At 43.4% G+C, this 20,326-nt stretch overlaps 1 protein-coding gene across 1 annotated transcript; it reads left to right on the forward strand.

Annotated features, from left to right (window-relative positions):
* Window positions 1–1,554: 1,554 nt before the first annotated feature.
* Window positions 1,555–16,718, forward strand: TMEM114 (transmembrane protein 114). Its single transcript, XM_039560539.1, is given in 6 exon segments — window positions 1,555–1,637; window positions 3,849–4,108; window positions 4,111–4,269; window positions 5,556–5,636; window positions 14,288–14,425; window positions 15,982–16,718. Coding segments are annotated over 6 exon segments (954 nt in total). The 3' UTR covers window positions 16,215–16,718.
* Window positions 16,719–20,326: the final 3,608 nt, after the last annotated feature.

The following is a 20,326-nucleotide window of genomic DNA, read 5'->3' on the forward strand; positions in this document are numbered from 1 at the left end:
TGCAGTTTCTGTGGAGAATTCTATCGGATGAACATCTGACAAAAATGCTTTGGAGATTTTTTTCTCCTTTTATCTGTCTCTTGTGAAAGAGCAGAAGATTATTTTACTTCCTGTGGTGATACGATGGCACATAAATTATTACTGCAGTCTCTCTCTGTGCTGGCATGTTCCTCACTGCTATTGAGTGCCAACAATCTGCAGGCAAAGCAGATTATATTTGTCACAAAATCTCACCAATCTGCAGCAAGAGGCACTTACTAAGGCTTAATATAACTAGAGGAGTAGCTAAAAAGCTGCATTACATGGGGGCTTTTAAGCACAAAGGTGGATTGTGTGAGAAATGGGGCTGCTGCAATTGCTTTTCTAAGAAACGCTGATACCTTGTTTCACATATGCACGATATTTGGGCAAAGCAGGAATATCTTGTGGCTGCAGAAGGACTTAAAGGAGCCAGCGTGGATAATGTGGGTGATAGTGGAAGTTGTTTAGGGAGATGCAGTTTCTGTACTACACACAAGAGGGCTTTGGCAGCAGCTCCTGAGAGGTACCTCTTTATTAAGGATGCACCTCAGTTACATTTCCCGTCTTCCTCACAGCTATGTGACCTAGGAATTTGCTTAAATTTGCCTCATGTGCCAGACAACTTCACCAAGGTTTCATTGCTTGTTTTAAATGATGAATTGGGCCAGTTTCATCCATTGATCAAGTCCCAAGAAGTTGGCTGTGCTGCTTGCTTCAGGTATGTCCCTCCTATAATCCCCTTTTGAATTCAATGTCATGTGTTGACACTCCATGGGTTTTTTCTTGGCAGATCAGGTAATACTGAGTAAGAGTCAGGACACTGTGATATATGTCTTGTAGTCTCTTGTCAGAGATAAATTGTGACTGGTCAGTCTTTTTTAAAACTCACTGCAGGTTTTGACTCTTCAAAACTGGATGTGTACAAGTGCATGATGAAAAGATTAAATCTGAGAAGGAACGGCCAGACCTGAGATCAACCAGCCAATAATTAGTAATTTCCAAGGGCAGAGAATCTGAAAATTGTAATAGTGAATATTGTCTAACAGCTTTTCTCTTTTGAACCACAGGGGAAGTAATTGTGGTAGGTTTAAAAGAACAATAAAATCCAGAATCCCATTAGCTTTACTGGAAGGCTGAATGGTAAAACTGTGTTTGATTTAATTCTTCATTCAACAACAAGAAAATAAAAAAATAACAGGAGAAAAAAATGTGATATTTCCTGGAAAAGGATTGTGAATGAAATTATGTGTGTTGGCTGTGCTTTTTGCCATGGCAGCGATTAATTACAGTTGTTGGTGCACACTTGCACTGACTGGCTTTCCTGCAGTCAGGCGGGTAAACATCGTGGGAATCCCTCCCTTCTTCAGTTTACAAAGAATGTACTTTTAGTAATGCAGTCTCCTCTTCACAAATACAGACAGGGCAGAGGAAATTAAATAAAAGAAAAATTGGGGAAAATTGAGGAATTCAGTGGGATTCTGCTGCACCTGAACAGCACAGGTTCAGAACAGTTGAGAAGGAACTGCCCTAGCGATGCATTTTACCCGGGAAAAGTGCTGGGAAGCAAAGCTGGTGATTCCCAGAGCACAATGCCCTCTGAATCCTCTGGCGCCCAGGTAACCCTGCAAGGAGAAGGGAGAGGGTAAAAGTTACTTACACAAGCTTTGCCATGCTCAGGCTGGAAGAGACTGATAATTTTGCTGCATCACACTCTGGGGACTGATAATTGACTGCAACTTTGAGGGCATTTTCTGAACTATCTTTGTTATTCTGAGCAGCAGATTGATGTTGGCAGATGCAACCAACACCTAGTCTATGCAAAGCCAAGTGTTCCTTCTCTATGAAGCTAAGTCTAGATTAAAATTTCGAATCTTTTGTGCTAAAGGTCCTGTTTAACATTCAAAGACCTCAGGAAATTGAAACTGAATCTGTAGAGAAACTAATTTGCACTGCTGGCTTTTTCCTTTCATTATAAACATTTCCCAGTCAATACATGAAAGTGTTTTGTTAACTATGTTTTTAGTTTTCTGACTTTGCAGGAATTATTAGTTCCCTAGCATGAGAATGAATGCCTAAAAATTTATGGTGATGTGGAAATGAAACCTTTATGTAGAGTTGATTTACTCTTGATACAAGTATCTGTCATCAGAGTCTGGTCACAAAAGGATCTGGGGTTAGCAGGCTGCAACTTAGGTTTGCTGTAAAGTTAGTCTAGACAGAGTCTACAAGGACCTCCACACATCTTGATGGCTAAAATAGATTATTTAATAATGTTTCTAAGAATAAGCACATGTACAAACTTTGTGGGCCCCCAGATTAGAACAAGAACTCTGCAAGATGCAGGGTGTCACTGACAAGCATCTTGTACAGCACTCGCTGAACAGTTTGTACCCAGCTGGGTTAAATGTTCCTTCAGTTTTACACCCTGTGCTTTCCCTTGCATTTTAACAACCTTGACATTTCCCTGGGAGATGACAGTGTCAGGTCATTGCAGGGGAGTGGTGACTTAGGTGTACAAATTCCTCTGGCTCAGATTTATGAGAAGAGAACTGTTAAAACCTCTGCATAGGATGTGGTATTTGTGGGGCTAATTTAAACTTTCAAGTAACTCTGCAAATATAGTTGGAAAAAGAGAGACAACTTGGGGTCCCAGCTAGGACTCGTGCCCCAAGGCTTACTCATTTTGTCTCACTGCATCAGTTAGTCTAACAAAACGTTTCACTTTGCTTCATTAACTTTGTATCAACCAAACATTGCAATTACAAGGAGGTAACAGCTGCATGGTTAGTAGAACTGCAAGGGCATTTTCACGGATTACAAATACAACTTGGAGAGGTGAGAAATAGATGGCAAAAGCTCAGCATAATGCTATAGCTGCTTAACAGTGTATTCCTGAATATACAGACTATTATATTCCCAGCCATATACACCTTTCAGTAGTTTTGCAGAGCAAAATGTGGTCTCTAGTGTTGATGATTACTGTGTTTATTTGAACACACTCGCTCTCAAGGAAGATTTTCCTTTTAACTGATCCTACTGCTGAAACCCTACTGGTTCACGATAGCTTGTTGCCATGGTTGGGTAATGATGTCACACATTCTGCCCAGTGTCCATGCCAGAAAGTAAATGAGAATGACTTTTTTAATTACTTGGGGTTACTTAGCAATGTCCTGGAAGGCCTGATGTGAATTACAAGGAAGAAAACAAGATGCCCCCTTGTCCCTACCTGCACAGCATCTTTATGCCAGTGAAGAGATGCAGTAGAACACCAGAGTGAATTCTCTGCGGATTTGAAAGCAAGGTTCTATTACTGAAATTTACTTCGTTATTCAACAGATTTCAGCGGGCTGAAGATGAGCAGGAGGCTGGGTGAAGTGTGGCTTTAGGGCTCACACGTGAACTCCTTGGAAACTACATAACTATAGTTTCTGGACGAGGGAGTTTGTGTCTTTTCATCTATCGGTTACACTGATGGGAAAATGATTCCAAGCAGGGTACAGACATCACTGCATCAGGTAGTAAATGCCACGCTACTGCCTTCTCTCACACCACCTTTCAAATTAGGTTAGAACTGGCCTTTTGAGGTCGGCATCTGGAAGGCACAGAACAAGAGGGAATCTCTTGTAAATATACCCGAAAGGCTGCAGGAGCACCAACCCTGTCACTGCTCCCCAAACCTCGGCTTCTGCTCCCTCCTCCCCTCAAAGACAGTGGTGGTTGGAATCCGGGATCTTTCTCTCCTCTGAGGTGAGCCCATCCCGAAGCTGCCGGGGCGATCGGGATCCCCATGCCCGTGTTTTTGCCAGGTGTCCCTCTCTGTGAGGCAGCGCTGGCACGCCTCATCGCACAGGGCTCCGCGCTCGCTGCGCACACGCGTGGGGGGCTCGGCCGGGGTCGGGGCTGGCGGGCGGGGGGCAGCGGGGTCTCTGTGGGGCCGGGCCGGGCCGGCGGCGGCAGCGGGGTCCCCGCTCCGCCCGCGGGGCGCGGAGCAGCCGGGGCGGGGCTCGGGGCGCGCTACCTGCGCGGCCGCGGGGCCGGGCGAGGCGCGGCAGCGGCGGCGGCACCATGAGGGTTAACTTGGGCGCGCTCTCCTCTTCGTGGCCCTGGTGGGACTTTCGAGCTTCATCTTCCTCGTGGTGGCCATCGCGACCGACTTCTGGTACATCATCGATGCCTCCAAGCTGGAGGCGTCCCGGAACGGCACGGACGCTCTCAGCTCGCACTCGGGGCTCTGGCGGACCTGCCGCGGTGAGCGGGGCGGGCGGCGGGCCCGGGCAGCGGAGCGCTCCGGCTGCGCGGTCCGGCTGCGGGGGTCTGGGTGAGGGGATGCAGCTCCAGGGGTCTGGCTGCGGGGATGCGGGGTCAGGCTGCGGGGATGCGGCTGCAGAGGTCTGGGTGCGGGGTCCGGCTGCAGGGGTCTGGCTGCGGGGATGCGGGGTCTAGGTGCGGAGTCCGGCTGCAGGGGTCTGAGGGCGGGGATGCGGGGTCTGGGTGCGGGGTCCGGCTGCAGGGGTCTGAGTGCGGGGATGCGGGGTCTGGGTGCGGGGATGCGGGGTCTGGGTGCGGGGTCCGGCTGCAGGGGTCTCGATGCGGAGTCCGGCTGCAGGGATGCGGCTGCGGGGGTCTGGATGCGAGGTCCGGCTGCGGGGTCCGGCTGCAGGGGTCTGGGTGCGGGGTCCGGCAGGGTCCGGCTCGGGGGCAGCGCCGGCGGGCAGTGCCCGCTGTCCTCGCAGCTCCGGCTCTACGTGGTTCAAGGCAGGAGTGCTCCCCGGCCGTGCCCGGGACCCGTGGGCAGTGCCTTGTCAATACCTCCCGTGTCACTTGCCGGGGGAGACATAGGAAGAGCGAATTTTCTGCTCCTGTAACCTAATGTTACATTAACTTTTAATTCAAGCTAATCTAATAAACCTTAACCATTTAGAAGGAAGGAGATGTCTTTTCATTTGGCTCAGGGAATTAAGGGGCGAAAGTTCTGGGTTAAAGCCATTAAAATGATAAATAATAATATAAAGAATAGAAAGATAAACACCATATAGTTTATTTACATAAACAATACCATTAATTTAAATATAAGTATTATTATATATAATAATATTGGATTATTATAGTCCTATATATTAATACTTAGGGTTTTCCCCATGTGGTTAATTTATATGCTAGGCATATAAGTTTAGGTTTTGATTTCACCATTAAAAGCCAGGAGTAAGTAATGTTTGCCATAGGCAAGAAAGGATGTTGCTTCCAGAGGAGCAAGGAGAGGGAGCAGGTTACAGGGATTCTCCCTTTGCTGTACTCTGATCCCCACTGCAAGGAGCAGATGTTTCCCTGTTGACTCCAGCGGTCAGGCCCCATGGGAGCAGCTGATGCTGTGTACTGAAAATCCTCTCCTTTTCTTCCCTACCTAGGAATGGCTGTTCTAAAAGCTGCTAATATTAAATGAATTATCTGTAAAAGATAACTATATATATATATATATCTCAAAAAGATATTATAGTGTAATTTTTTCCTCATTGTTTTTCCCCTTTTTCTAATAGTGAGGAGTGAATGTTACCCTTTGATAAACCCCTTCTGGCATGAGAATGCGAACATCACTGATTCACACAGACAGCTTTTGTGTGAGTAGAGTTTATATTATTTTATATTTCCATCTACCCTTCCCTCCCTCCTTGGCCACTTACAAGGACTCATTTCTGATTCAGAGGGGGAACTCACTGAGACAGTGTTTTGACTCTGCTTCTGTACAATATCTGTCACTGCCTGTGGTCTTTAAGTGTGTTCACTGTTGAAATAACCATCTATTTGATGACAAGTTCAGCTAATTTCTTCCACAGGAGCAAGACCTTTCTGACGGCAATGGCACAGGAAGGTGTACAATTGTTAAAAATAAAAGGCAAAAGTGTTCTAAATCATCTCAAAGGAGTCTGATCACTGAAAATGTTTAAGAACACATTTAAACTAACCTTTAAGACAGCTACTTTCCTAGCCTTTCAGGATTCCTGGCACTGATAAAAGGCTTAAGTATGTGACAATTTAAGAAAATAAATCAGTGACTAAAAGCAGTGTGCAAAGTCTCTGAAGAACATCATGTTCAAAAACATTAAGCTTCTAATGTATTTACTTCTTTTTCTTTAGATTCATTTATCAATGCCAGAATGTTTTCAAAAAGTCCAAACTGAACATTTTCAAATACTTACAGGCATCTTCTAGAAGTTGATTTACCATCTTTACATCTTATATTCAGCACAGTCCTTTCCTCATACACCCTTGTGTATGGGCTTGCTTTTTAAAATTTTTTTGTTTACTCACCTCTTTTCCCTGGCTCTGTCTCCTCCTTGCACATGGAATATGTGCATCTGTGCTGTTTTTTAGCATGGAACTCTTTCCCTCAAAACCAGCCATTCCCTGGGCTCCAGAGAGGCTTAAAGTGGCTTCAGGTTCTTGGAGCAGCATCTCGTGATCCAGCTCCAGGTGCAGTGCCCGTGGCAAAGGAAGCCTGGGAGGTGCTGGTGCTGCTGGGACTGTGTCACAGCTGTGCTGGGAAGGTAAAGTAGAAGTAAGATCCCAGAGGGCTACTGAAGCAGCCATTTAAACACATCAACAGGTTCAGGACTCACAGCCCAGGACGTCTCTCTGTGCTTTCAAATAGGAAGTGCCATTTCTTTAATCTTCCTTGCTCAAAACAGAGGGCTGTAGCTGCTTGATGATGCTGAAATCAGTGGAAGTGATTGCTGGATCACTTGAGCCTTTGAGGGGTCAGCATTAACTGAACCTGCCTGATCATGTTTTAGGTATCAGCACCTCCACTGTTATGTTGGCGATAGTCCAGCATTTCAGGATAAAATCATTGGCTTTTCAAAAGTTGTGTGCATATTTGCAGAAGGTACATCTGTTTTCTCGGGTGAGAGATTGCAGCTCTTCAGTGAAATAACAAAACAAAAACAAAAGCTCTTTTGGTTATAAAAATGATGTTGGCTTGGAAACAAAGGACGGCTCTTTGTGAGTCATGAAGTGTAAGAAAATGGTGGATATGAATAAAAATTGGATTAATAATTATGTTTACAGACTCTTCAGGGCCTTGGAGAATTTTTTTTTCTCTCGCTTTCACATCAAGTGCTATTTTTATGTTCCTGGAAAAAGACTTCTGGTCTGCAAAGACACTTGCGTATTTTATTATAAACAGGCATAGTCTGCCTAAAAATGATGAGAGAAGAAATCAAAGACACTTCAATTGAAAGAGCCTGCTAGGTTTGATTGGAATGTCCTACAAAGTTAACTTTTTGATTTTTTTGCTCAGCTTCAATGCAGTTTCAGTGTGGTGAGGCTACAGATCCTCAGCAGTAGCAGCTGAACAGAACATAGAAACTACCATGTCAGTACTTCTTCCTTCTAGGAAATACAGATATTTCTAAGTGACATCTAGGTTCATCAGGTCCTGAGATATTACCTTCTACATCAGCCTTACTCTTATCTCTTAAATGTTTCTGACTCTGGCCACTGAATCATATTTAGGCAGATCATGGCAAACCATCTTCATCTACAACACATTTTAACAAGAATTTTAGAGGACAATTCTGTGATCATGGATTGAAGTGTAGTTACAGCAGTTTCTTCATCTGCTGCTCTATGTGGCAAACAGCTAATTGCACAGCTTTAATTGGTTACTTCAAAAAAATTACATTTTTTATCTGTGTGTGCCTGTGAAGGTGTCTGTGAGCTACATTCTCGTGGGATTAATCTCTTTCCATCTAGCTGTACACACATATTTCTCACTGTTTGATTGGCACTGAATTTCATGAGCTCTGGCAAAGTCAAACACATTTCTTTCTGATTATTCCTAAAAAGACCTTAAAGGACTGTCTACTAAAGTAGGCACTTAGGTAACACATTGGTCACATCTCTCACTCTTCAGAGTTTGAATGCAGCTCCTGGCATGTCTTAACTGACACGACTGCCAAAGAGATGGGAGGAAATCTGTATGTGAGTGCAAAGAGCTGGGTCTAAGTGGAAACAAAAGTGCTGGCCACTGCCAGAAGACAAACTCATCACTAGAGAATGAAAAGCCTTCATGGTCCCTTCCTCCACATTTCCAATATCTCCCCTATTCATCCCAGCAGATTCCTTTTAGACTTACTGTATACTTCAAATTGAGCTTCAAATTAAAATAATTGGGTGCACAAGTTAAAATCCTGTGCTAGCAGCAATATTGCCCAGGCAATCAACCTAAGGCTTGATGTATTTTCACATCACAGGAGTACTCTTGAGCTGCTCCTCTAATGGATTAGACACAAACTCTCCTCTACATTGGCCTTCCATTTCTTCTCTCACCACTCCCCCCAGCTGAACATGCAGTGTATACCCTCTCTGCCCCTCAAACCCACCATGGATCAAATATTTCCCTATTACAGATTACATTATGGCCTGGTTACTTATTTGTTTAAAACATCAGCCACATCTAAAGAAAAATATCTCTTGACTGCCTACCACTAGCTTTTCTGAAAGTTCTGCATTAGAATTCTTTTTCACTGGAGATGTATACTTTCCTCTGGCCCAAACAGGATTAAAATGAAAGTGTCACTTTTTGTAATTTAGACAGTAATTAGAGTCTCTTGGTGACTACTAGGTTTAAAGATAGCCCTCTGAAATTCCCCCTTAGAATTGAAATCTGCCAGCAAAGACGCCCCTGATATTTTGCCTTGCTGTGTGTTCTCCTGTGCCAGCTATGGGAGACAATCAGCAAGAGCAACATTTTTCATGGTGAACTGGATCCATCTCTCACTAAATGACAAAATAAGGATGCCACTGACTTCAAAGGAAGCTGCATCAGGGGTTCGGAGCAGCTTCGGAATTTTCCAGTAGCAGAAATGTAACATCCAAAATCAGATCTAGATGTTGAGGATCACACACAGAGAGAGGGCAGCTGGTGAGTAGAATGAATGGCAGTGCTTAGTCAGCTGAAACCTTTCCCCCAAGAGTTTCAGCTTTGTAAAAGAATTTCTTAAGAGAAAAAACAAATGAACAAACAAATAAAACCCAAACACCACTACCATCAACAACAACAACAAAACAACAAACAAGAAACCTTGACATGTTACACTGGGGAAAAATTGCTCTTAGATATTTTTGTCATATAAATATTTTCTATTTACCGAAGTCTATATTGTTAGTAATGAGTAAATACCAGAACAGATTTAGCTGAAGACAGCACCAGTATAATCCTTGCATAATGAAAAATATTGTAAATACTTGGATCGCATCTTTGCACTTGAGCTGCTGCAGGGTCCCACCAGCACTGCAGAGCTGGGGCTGGAGTTATGAAAAATAATGTGAGAGGAACTGGAGGAACTGCTGTTCTTTCTTACTGTCTGTGTGACACACAAACCGTCTGCACAAGGTAAGATTAAGCCTTGGACAATCCTGATTTTTTGTCAGTGACTTGACCAGCATGGCGAGTGATTTATTTCCTTTTACAGGTCCATTTTTAGCGCTCTCCTCTATTCCTGAAATGAGTACTTAATGGATGTGGTTTGCACTCATTGTTTGTCCTGTTATAAAATCAAGACTGGAGTGTGCAGCTGTCCATGGACAACTGCTTAAAGTATTCTCCCCAGAGTATTTTATTTTTTTCTTATTTAGACATGAATGTAACCAGAACCATGAGGCTGCAGAAAAGTTTGTGCTTCCTGCAGGGAACAATCTTTGCAGCAGAGGCAGCTACTGATACCTCAGTTGTTCTAATGTAACAGCTGCCTTGGTTTCTTCCTCGACAAATCAGTTTAAAAGTACAGATAAACTTGTCTGGATTTCCTTACAGCATGTGGACCCTGTAACAGTCACTAACCAGCTGCTTTCACTTCACCCTGCTCTTCATGGTCCTGCTTCATTTTTATTGAGTTAGTTTATAATGTTATAAAGAATGCCCTATTCTTTGGCCACCCCGACATTTTTTCCTGGGGGATTTACAGTTCTTTGCAAATTTTCTTTTGGTTTTAAGCTATCAGAAGGAAACAGCTGGCGCTAGAGCAAGGGCCATTTTAGAGGCCAAGTGTAACAAGACCCAAATGATGCACATAGAAGTTCTGGCTTAATTGATCTGGTAGGTGTGTTCCTGTTCCTTCAGAGAGGTGCCAGTGAACATCTGCTTCAGTACTTACAGTAGCTGTTACAGTAAATATATACAGAAATCTTGGATAACTTCAGCACCACTGCAGCTGAGGCCTAACAAGTGACAACTTCTGATGAATGTTCTCATTTTCAGATTCATTGGTACCACAGCAGCAGAATGTGAACCATGGTGCATTGCTCACATTCATCATTCTACCCATTCCTGCTACCGAGGTTTTTTGTCAGTGCCACCTGCTCCAAGTCTAGCATCATTTTATTTCTGCTATCTGCAATTGGTCTTCCCGTTTAGCTCAGAGATTTTTTGGGAAAAGCACCAAACCAAAACATGTAACACACAGACCAGAGCCTGGCTAATCATCCTGGAGAACCCTAACCCTCTGAGCAATCATCCTCCATCACCTTTTCTCTGTTGAACAGGACAAAATGCAGGCCTTCCTGTCCCTGGGGCCCAAGCCTGGAAGACTTACATTTAGCCACAGAAGAGTTCTTTCAGTCGTTCATGGTTTTTAAAGTTGTTTCCTTCCTTTCTTCCTAGCAAGCAGGTCAGAATTTCTCTGTGCACTGTTTCTTCCTGGCTTTGCCAAGTCCTTCTAGAAGAGCCCCATTGGTTTTATCAACTGCCAGGAGTCTGTTTCAGCTGGAGGCCTTTGTCCTTCTAACTGGCTATTTAGTTACTGCTGGGTAAGACAAACACGTCCTTAATTAAGCTCTTCTGCGCTGCTGCTATTTGGAGTATTTCTGATGAGGCGACTATTACAGATTTCTAGGCACTATTTGCTATTGTAAGCTGTGCAAACAAATCCAAAGTTAGTTTGAAGCAATTAAGCTCCAGGATGTTAACAGGAGATGATTAACGAAACTGCTGGGCTTGCACTTGGTTACTTCTGACACCGCTCAGTGTTTCTATTTCATTCTACAGATTTCTCTCACAAACAACTCATCAACAACTGTGTTGGGTGGTAATTTAGAAATGCCTGCCAAATTCTCAGATCTGGACACACACTGCAGATGTCATTGTTACAGATATTTGGCCAGACCTCTAGTAAAAGAGCTTTGGCTAGATAATGCAAACCCTCATTCACTCAGATTAAACTACTTCATTCTTTTTTGCTTCAGAAAAAAGGGAGTGTTTTTTGAAAATGTATGAGTTTGTTTCAGTGTTTCCAAGATTAAACCATTGGATCTTTCATGTTGGACTAACAGGGAACTCAGGTGTTGAGAAACTGATGTGGGAAACTGAATTCTGTTTTACAAGAAAGTACACATGCCTCTTCTTGTGCAAAATGCTTAGGGTTTTTTTTTCCAATACTAGATTAATTTCATCAATATGAAGACAGTTATATGTTTAATACATAATGCATAAATGTGTATTTCAACAGAAACTAAAAAACCACTAAAATGACTGCAAAATTAATGTTTTAACTTCTTTCACAGATGATTATTGAAAGACAGAAACACAGTAAAGATATTTTAAGTCATGTTCTTCTATAAACTAATTATATTTCTCTAATCAAGGAATATAATGGCATAATATCATATGCCAGATGGCATGAATTCAGATTCCTGAGTGGTTTCCATGGCAGCATTTTAGAGTAAGTTTCCCAGGCAGTTGCAGATTTCATAGTACAGATGAGTAGTAGGTATTGAACTAGAACACTGGACATTATAAAAGTGCTATTTAACCAAATATGATTCTCTAAATATTTGATTTTTAAAGAGCTGCAGGTGATTAATGAGGAGTGTGATCTCAGCTGTGTGTAGGAAAAGTAAGGCTCTGTCACAGTGGGGTTTGTAGGTTTCAGCTGAGCTATCCCTAAACCCTATATTTTCACTGAAGAGGGCATAAAAATCAGAGTTATTCTGATATTGCAACTGTCACAGATCATTAATGTAATCTAGCACACTCCCAAGAATGCTCTGGTATGGTTTTCGTTTCCTTTTGCTCCACAAGGTTCCATTCAGAGCTGTGTTTTGCTCACCCACATGTGTCCTGGCTCAGGTTGCAGTCGCTGAAATTACACCATGACAAGAAGTCAAAGAAATGGCAAGTTAGTGTTGCTGAGGTGGAGTTTGTCAGCAGTAACTTGGGCTAGTGAGGGACACCTGGAAAATCACAAGGCAGAGAGCCAGCCATGAGCTTGTTTATATTTGTTCTCTCTCAGCAAGGCCAGGTCTGAGGACAAAGTTGCACCATTCTTACATTCATACTTTTAAAATGTTAATTGCATCCTCCCAAGATTTTATCCTCCCAAGGCTTGTTCACCTTTTACAGGCAAGACCAAATCTAAGAGGACACATGGGTGTCAAAATGGTGGGGAATAACCAAAACCAGACCAAATAACCCTCAGCAAGCTCAAATGTGGCTGAAGACCACATTCATGTTGCTGCTGCCTCTCTAGAATATGAGAACTGAATTGGGGGCCCAATCTCTATTCTGTCACATCGTGTTCCATCACACCCCCAACAACCACTTCTAATACATAAAACTTCTGAACTGAGTTCCATGGCTCGTTCTCATCTTGGAATCCGACTAAGATTTTCAGGCAGTTTTGACATACTGGTTTGTTCCCAGTAAGCTGAAGATTTTTCTGGCTGTGAGCATTGAGAATTGCTTTAGGTCTGTGTTTCTTAGCCAGGAACAGCAGCTGTGGCCAGTTTTGCTGAAGGAAGGCCCAGGGAGTGTCCTCAGCTTTAGAATCAAAGAGGGAAAGTGCTCTCTTCAATGAAGAATGCTGAATTCATGGTTTCTGAGCATCAGCTGCTCCTGATGTGGGCATATGTGGGGTTGAATATGAAACTATAATACAGTGCAAATGAGCAGAAATAAAAGAACAATAGGGTCGCCTCCCAAAACTTTGTCATTTGCCACTTTTTTTTTTTTGTGAGCATGTTCTGTGCTACACAAAACAAATAATTATGTCTGGAAACCACATTCTGCTCAAGTAGAGACATTAACAATGTCTCCCTTGATGCCATGCAGACCCTTCCTAACCTTCCAGGCTTCTGGAACTGAACAGAGATATGTACACAATTGTGTCTAGATCTTTATAACTCTGCTGAAGAGGATAAGCTGGATCCTTAGCCAGTGGCAGGTGGAGTATCTCCAATTCAGTGGGCAGTTAGAGTGACTTGAAAACATTGATCACTTGATCACACATGAGCTGCGATCTCTTAAGTGACTCCCTTTCCTTGGGAACAGCTAATGGTGTATTGTGGTTCCTCTGTAAAATTAAATGAGACACTGAAGCCTAGACCTGTTCAGATTTTAGATTTTACATTTTGTTTTGTCACTTACTCTGCACTTTACTCTGGTATGAAGCAAATTGATACTGGAACTACTTTTTTTGGTTGTTATTCTAAAAAAAGGCTGGGTTGAATGTTGTGAACAGAGTGCATGAGAGGGAACAATGATACAATAATGGTTTATGATGGAAAAAACATTGTGATATGAAAAAATACCTAGCAACCCTCTGTTTACACAGCTATTAAAGTATTATAGACATCAAGAAAGACTAATGTAAAACATTTAGCATGGGAGGAAGCAGGCAGGATAGGTTAATGCACTTAGTGAAGCTGCTGTAGAAAACAATGACAGAATCAGAGCTGGATGGGAAAATTTCCCTCTAGTTGATGGTCAGCTGCAACAAAGGAAAAGGTCAACAGTATGCTACATCAGTGCAGGAGAGGACATGTGACAGAAGAGAAGCCTTTAATCAAAGCATGGCTGGATCTCACCTCCCGAACAGAACAGTGTGGCTCAGATAACAGGGCTACTTTTTATTAAGGTTGCCAGTGCCTACCTGGTATTCAGTGCATCACCTGATATCCAGCTGGCTCAGTAGCTGAGAAGAGTTTAATTGCTCATATTTATCTGTGTAGACATATCCTTTATATCTGTGGTCTCTGTTTGAAACACAGGCTGTGACCCTGTGAGGGCTTGTTCTGTTTGTTACATTTTCCTCCATAGCATATATTTGTCTTGCTGACTTACACTGAAAACCCAAGGGGTTCTCCAATTTCTTGTTTGTGCAGCACAAAATGAGGCTTTGATCCTGATCAGAGTCTCTGCACTTAATAATTATTAGTACATCCATTGACACCATAATAAAATATTACAATATTAACGTTCTTCATTTTTCTTCAGACATGCATGGGACATTTGTCATCCTGATGCCCCTCAGTCTGATCCTGATGATTTTTGGAGGAATGACTGGATTCATCAGTATTCTTGCCAGGGCCTACCTACTGCTCCTAATGACGGGACTGCTTTTCCTTTTTGGAGGTACTAAATCAAACTCCTGGCCTGTTTTAGATGACAAGAGATTATATCTGGGAAACATCACTTTGTTTCCCAGGGAATGAAAGCCAAGCAGGAATTTGCTTTCAGAATAATGCTGGTGTTCATTCACCTGGTGTCTGATCGGGTCCCAATTCTGGACTAGAGCTGCTCAGGAAAGGCAAATATCCCTCCTTGTGGAGCGAGGCACCCTTTGAACAATCTGTGTTTGCTCCGCCCATTAACACAAAAGATTTAATAACTTCTCAGCGTGGTGCACAAATTCTTTACAGACAAGGTAATGGAGTGATGGAAAAGTGACCTTGGAATTACTAAACCATAGGGTTGCACAGTTTTTGCAACTATTAAGCAAACTGACGTTTTTAAAAAGGCATTTGATTGAGTTCCTGAAAAGGGTCTTGTTAGGCATTCCTGGGGTAGCTTCACTGCTAGTTTAGATCTAGAGCAGTGTCCCCAAACTGTGGATCACAAAAGGAAACCCCAAAAAGTTATTTTGGTTGGAGTGTAACATTTCAATTTGAAGCTAGTAAGATTCTTTACACTTCTTTTTATTTTTTCTTTTTTGCTATATCCAAACCCACCATGTTTTAGAAAGTAATTTATGAATTCAAAAACCTGAAAACATTCTGTCAAAGTAGGAAAACTGTGTTTAAATCTGCATTTTCTATTCCAAACAGATTTTCAGTACTGTTTCACAATGTAACTTAAAGCAGAAATTTTTCCCAACAGAAAAAGGGATCCTCAGAATTGGCTCTCATCAACTGCTCATACAGTCCTATTTTTAAGAAGAAAATGCTAAGGGATTGCTGAAAGCAAATGCTGCTGTCTCAAAGTCTTGGCTGAGCTTTTTAGTCTGAAATGCTCTTACACAGACCAGCCATCCCCCATTCCGATTGTCTTCTAAAAAGAAGAGCAAGTTCTGATTCCTCAGAACAGCAGAAAGCTGTATTCACTGAAAAGGCTGGTGGAAAACTACTCCAAATAGTCAGTGAAAAATGAAAAGCTGTGAAGTGCCAAGCATGATTATCCCACTGAGGAGTGGAGCGCTGGGCCTTTCTAAGCCATTTGGGGCTGCAAAGAGGGAAAGGAAACACGAAGACAGGGTTGGGAGAGGGGTGCTTGAGGATGTTCTGGGGATGCAGCTGGTGCAGTTTCCCAGGAGAACATGAACAGACTGCAGGGTGGCCTTTGCCTGAGACCAGCCCCCATCCTGAATCTCAGTACTGAAAACAGAGATACACACACATTACATATCTGTAGAATATAGGACCCCATTTTTATTGTGGGAGGCTTGCTGTCAGACATTCAGTATTTAACAGTGGGAACATTGTCCTCAATGGACACAAATAACCCTGCCTTTACTTCCCTCTCACCCTCATTCCCCAAGAAACCAACCTCAGCTAGATTTCAAAGATGATAATCTGTGAATCTGGCCTGGCTAGAATAGGAAGGAGTGGCAAAGAGGCCCTAAGACATATCCAATTGATTGGTTTTAATTCCTTCAGTGGCTGCTAAGTAGCTGAACATGTTTCTCTTTTCAGCTCTCGTTACCCTTACAGGGATCAGTGTCTATATTGCATATTCAGCTGCTGCTTTCCAAGAAGCTGTTTGCCTCCTGAGGAGCAAGGATCTCCTGGTGGAAGTCGATATCAGGTTTGGCTGGTCCCTGGCACTGGTCTGGATCTCCTTTGTGGCTGAAGTACTCACTGGGGCCGTGTTCCTCCTGGCAGCAAGAGTCGTGGGTCTGAAACGGCAGCGTGAACAGGCTTTGTGAGCAACAGGTACCTTTGCCCTGCAGAGCCTGATAATTCAGATTATTTGGTCCATCTGGTCACTAGGGGTCATAAGAGTGGCAAGGCTTGTCAGCTGTTGTAAGCCTTTTTCCTCACTGGTGGCTGTAAAACACAAAGATTCTGGTAAATCAGTTAAACATTCCAGGTGGTGTCAATTAGGAAGACCTTGTGTCCTTAGAAGAAAGTGCATTGCAGTGTATTTCCAGAATCATTTCAGCTGGCAGCTCATCAGACATCTCCATTCATTGCTTAGAACAAGGCAGATTTCTTGCTTTCTTTTCTCTTCTCTGCTGTCTCAGCAAAGCACCTCAGAGTATCTTGCAGGCCAGATTTTGGGTTCTCCTGAGAGTTCTGAGAAGGACGTGGACCTGCTGAAGGGAATCCAGACGAGGCCATGAAGATTCTCAGAGGACTCAGCAGCTCTGCTCTGGAGATGGACTGAGAGAGCTGGGGCTGTTCAGCCTGGAGAAGAAGAGGCTCTGGGGAGACCTTAAAGCTCCTCCCAACACCTAAAGGGGCTCCAGGAGAGCTGGAGAGGGTTGGACAGGGACCCAGTGGTTGGAACTGGATGATATTTCACATCCTTTCCAACCCAAACTATTCCAGGGTCCTGCAACCCAGCAGAGGGCAGTGACTGTGATGCTGAAGCCCTTGAGTGCAGTGCAATGGTGAGTGCACTGCAGGAGAAAGGTACAGCTGTTTTCCAGATGTTTCAACTAACTGCTGGGGACAGCCCCAATCTCTCACTGATCAGGCTACATACTTCTCTCTTCTTCTTCAATTCTGCAATGCAGAAGGTGTATCTGATGCACCTTCCAGCTTTTACTTTGCAGTTTTGATGATGCTTTTTTTCATGAGGTTTGTGCACAGGCTTTGTGCTAGAATATGTTTATCTTGAGCTGAAACTGCTGACTAAACTGAACATGCAGTGCACGTAAATTTCATTTTGGGTGTCAAGCAATCTGGTTTTTCCTCTGGGTGTAGCATTTAAGAGAATATTTACTTCAGTGCCCACTGAAATGACTGAAGAAATTTTCCCCTGACTGCTGTGCTGAATAGATACTTGAATGTGTTAACAGCTGCACTCCATTTCTGTTAGATCATGTATTTCTGGAGGCCCTCGGCACACTGCAGTTCAGGACTGTGACTCAGGAGCTGTGTCAGGCACTCTCTGGCATTGGGCAAGTCCCTTGTATGTTCTCCAGCAGCACAAATGGCATCATTCACCTACCTCTGTTAAACACCAGAACAATTTTATCCGTGTGTCCTGTGTTAAAGATCGCACATTCACTCTTACCAAGCTCAGCTCTAATCTTAGTCCCAAAGTACCAATTCTTTTATGAAAAAATACTGGCAGGGAGCTTCTGAGAGCTGACAATCTTTGGAGATGGGGAGCATTTTAGTGCCATGCTGTGAATGGAGAACTGAGCCAGAAAACTTGTCCAAGGTCACATGAAACCAGAGTTTCTGAATCCTGGGCTAAGGCCTTACTTGTCAGATCTTGCTCATTATCAGAATGAAATAAGGCTCAAAATCCTGCATGGACTGAGCAGTAGGAATTCTGTGACTAGCCAGTATAATTTTGTAATTCTTAGTTGCTCCCACATTGGTTTTCAGGTATTTTCCATGTTGCCTTATGTTGGGACCATGTAATTGAGTCATTTTAGAAGTTAAAGCATACCAAATCAGCTCAATAAAAAGTGTAACAAAAAAATCCTTTGTAGTCAAAATTTCATGTGCTTAAGTGAATTATGTAAAATGTAATTCTTTGTTTTGGTGCTGGTGAAACTATTTATAATGCAATTTGTATGATGTTACTCAGACATTACTGTAAGCTGTAACAGTAAAATATCATCTGAGTTATTTTTTGAATCTTTATTACAGATGTTATTTTAAAGTGGTTTTGAATGTAGTAAAATTAAATAAAATGACTTCTCAGAGTGGTATTTACCAAGACATGAAAGGACTAAGATATTTATTTTTTATTTAACTTTTTCTGCACATTTATTCTACTGTTTTTATGATGCTTTTGAAGTGCCTGTGTCACATGTGGTAGGTATTTAAAAGATACTTACCCAGCTACAATATAAAATACTCAAGTGATCAAATCTAATTAGAAAGCCAATGAATCTATTATTGAATTAGAGCAATTCTCATTTCCATGGCTCTCCTAAATTTCTCATTCTGGCTTCCTGTAATATCTGGCACAATGGTAATAAAGATCATCTTCTGCTCCTGAACGTTTGCATAGCCCCTGAATTTATCTGAAATTCCTTCTGAATACAAAGAACAAAAGATGGTTTGGAATAGTCAAGTTAGCATTGAACATTTTGAAACATTATACTAGGAAGAGAAAACATCCAAGAAAGGACTTTATGTAATTTGAGACAAATGACTGTATCAGCTTCTTCCTCTTACTGAAATTAATGTTTATTTAATACCATATTCTTTGCTGTGTATTCCCCCAAATACTTTACTGAGATGAGGACACTGAGTGTTCCCATTACTTTCTGGTGAATTGTAAACTCATCGGTAATTGATCACATTGAAAGTGAAGAAAAACAGATGCACAGAGCAGAGCAGCACTGTCTGAAGGGCAGAGTGCACACAGCTCCTGCCCAGCACCAGGCACTTCGTTAAGGGCTTGCTTGAGGGGTGGCACAGAAGGAGAGGGGAGCTCAAAAGAATCCTTGAGCGTGAAAAACGTGCAGATGTCCAAGACATTTAGAGGCCATGCTGGTGGATGCCACGTAGACAGCAAACCACGAGGATTCTGTGCTGTCCCTGAGCTGGCTCCTGCAGAGCAGTCTGTGTGTCCCCACCTCTGATGGCCAGGATGGCATCACTGGTTTGGACACAGCTTCAGTTAAAGGAGCCCCCTGCATCTGTTATCACTGATCCACAGCCAGTAGGCCTGTGTGGGTGCCAGGTGCCCGTCAAGGTTGCTCTATCACACCCTCCTCAACTCGACAGGGGACAGAAAATCTGCTAGGTTTGGGTCAAGATAAGGGCAGGGAAAGGTCACTCACCAGGTACTGTCACGGGCAAAACAGACTCAACTTGCAGAAATTAGTTTAATCTATTAACAATCAGAGCAGGAGAATAAGAAATAAACCCAAATCTTAAAGACACCTTCCCCTCACCCCTCCCTTCTTTCCAGGCTGAACTTTACTCCTCAATTCTCTACCTTCTGCCCCCTGAATGGCACAGGGGGACAAAGAATGGGGGTGCAGTCTGGTCATCACACATTGCTTGTGAAGCATCTTCCTCCTCACAGAGTGGACTCCTCACACTTTCCCCCTACTCCAGCATGGGGTCCCTCCCAAAGGACACAGTCGTCCATGAACTTCTCCCATGTGAGTTCTTCCCATGGGCTGCAGCTCTTTCACAAACTGCTCCAGCGTGGGGCCCTTCCAGAGGCTGCCCTCCTTTAGGAACAGGCTGCTCCAGCGTGGGTTCCCTGCTGGGTCACAAATCCTGCCAGGAGCCTGCTCCAGCATGGGCTTCCCACAGGGTCACAGCCTCCTTCAGGCATCCACCTGCTCCAGTGTGGGGCTCTCCACCAGCTGCAGGGGAATCTCTGCTGCTCTGTTGACCTGCATGGCCTGCCCCTCCTTCTGCCCTGCCTGGGCTCTGCAGAGCTGTTCCTCTCACAGCTCTCACTCCTCTCTCAGGCTGCAATTTCTCCTTGCACAGTAGCTCTTCCCCAGTCCTAAATCTGCCATCCCAGAGGTGCTGCCCTCGCCCTGCTGGGCTCAGACTTGGCCAGTGGTGGGTCCATCCTGGAGCTGCTGGCCTTGGCTCTGCTGGACATGGGGGAGCTGCTGCCAGATTCTCACAGAAACCACCCCTGCAGCCCCCCTGCCACCAAAACCTTGCCACGCTTAACCAATACAACTTGATTGACTCTGTGCAGACACAGGCGGTTCATAGTTTCTGCCTTCCAAATGGAGAAGCATTCCAGGTTGGAGATCAAACAATTTTATCACTTGTTTGCATTGTTTTGCAAATGAAATTCTATGGTCTTGACTGTTTAAAATAGAAAAACAAAATCTGAAGAAATATGAGCCTGCTTCATAAATGAAAGTGTCCT

Source organism: Corvus cornix, chromosome 14, assembly GCF_000738735.6.
Source record: "Corvus cornix cornix isolate S_Up_H32 chromosome 14, ASM73873v5, whole genome shotgun sequence".
NCBI classification, from domain to species: domain Eukaryota; kingdom Metazoa; phylum Chordata; class Aves; order Passeriformes; family Corvidae; genus Corvus; species Corvus cornix.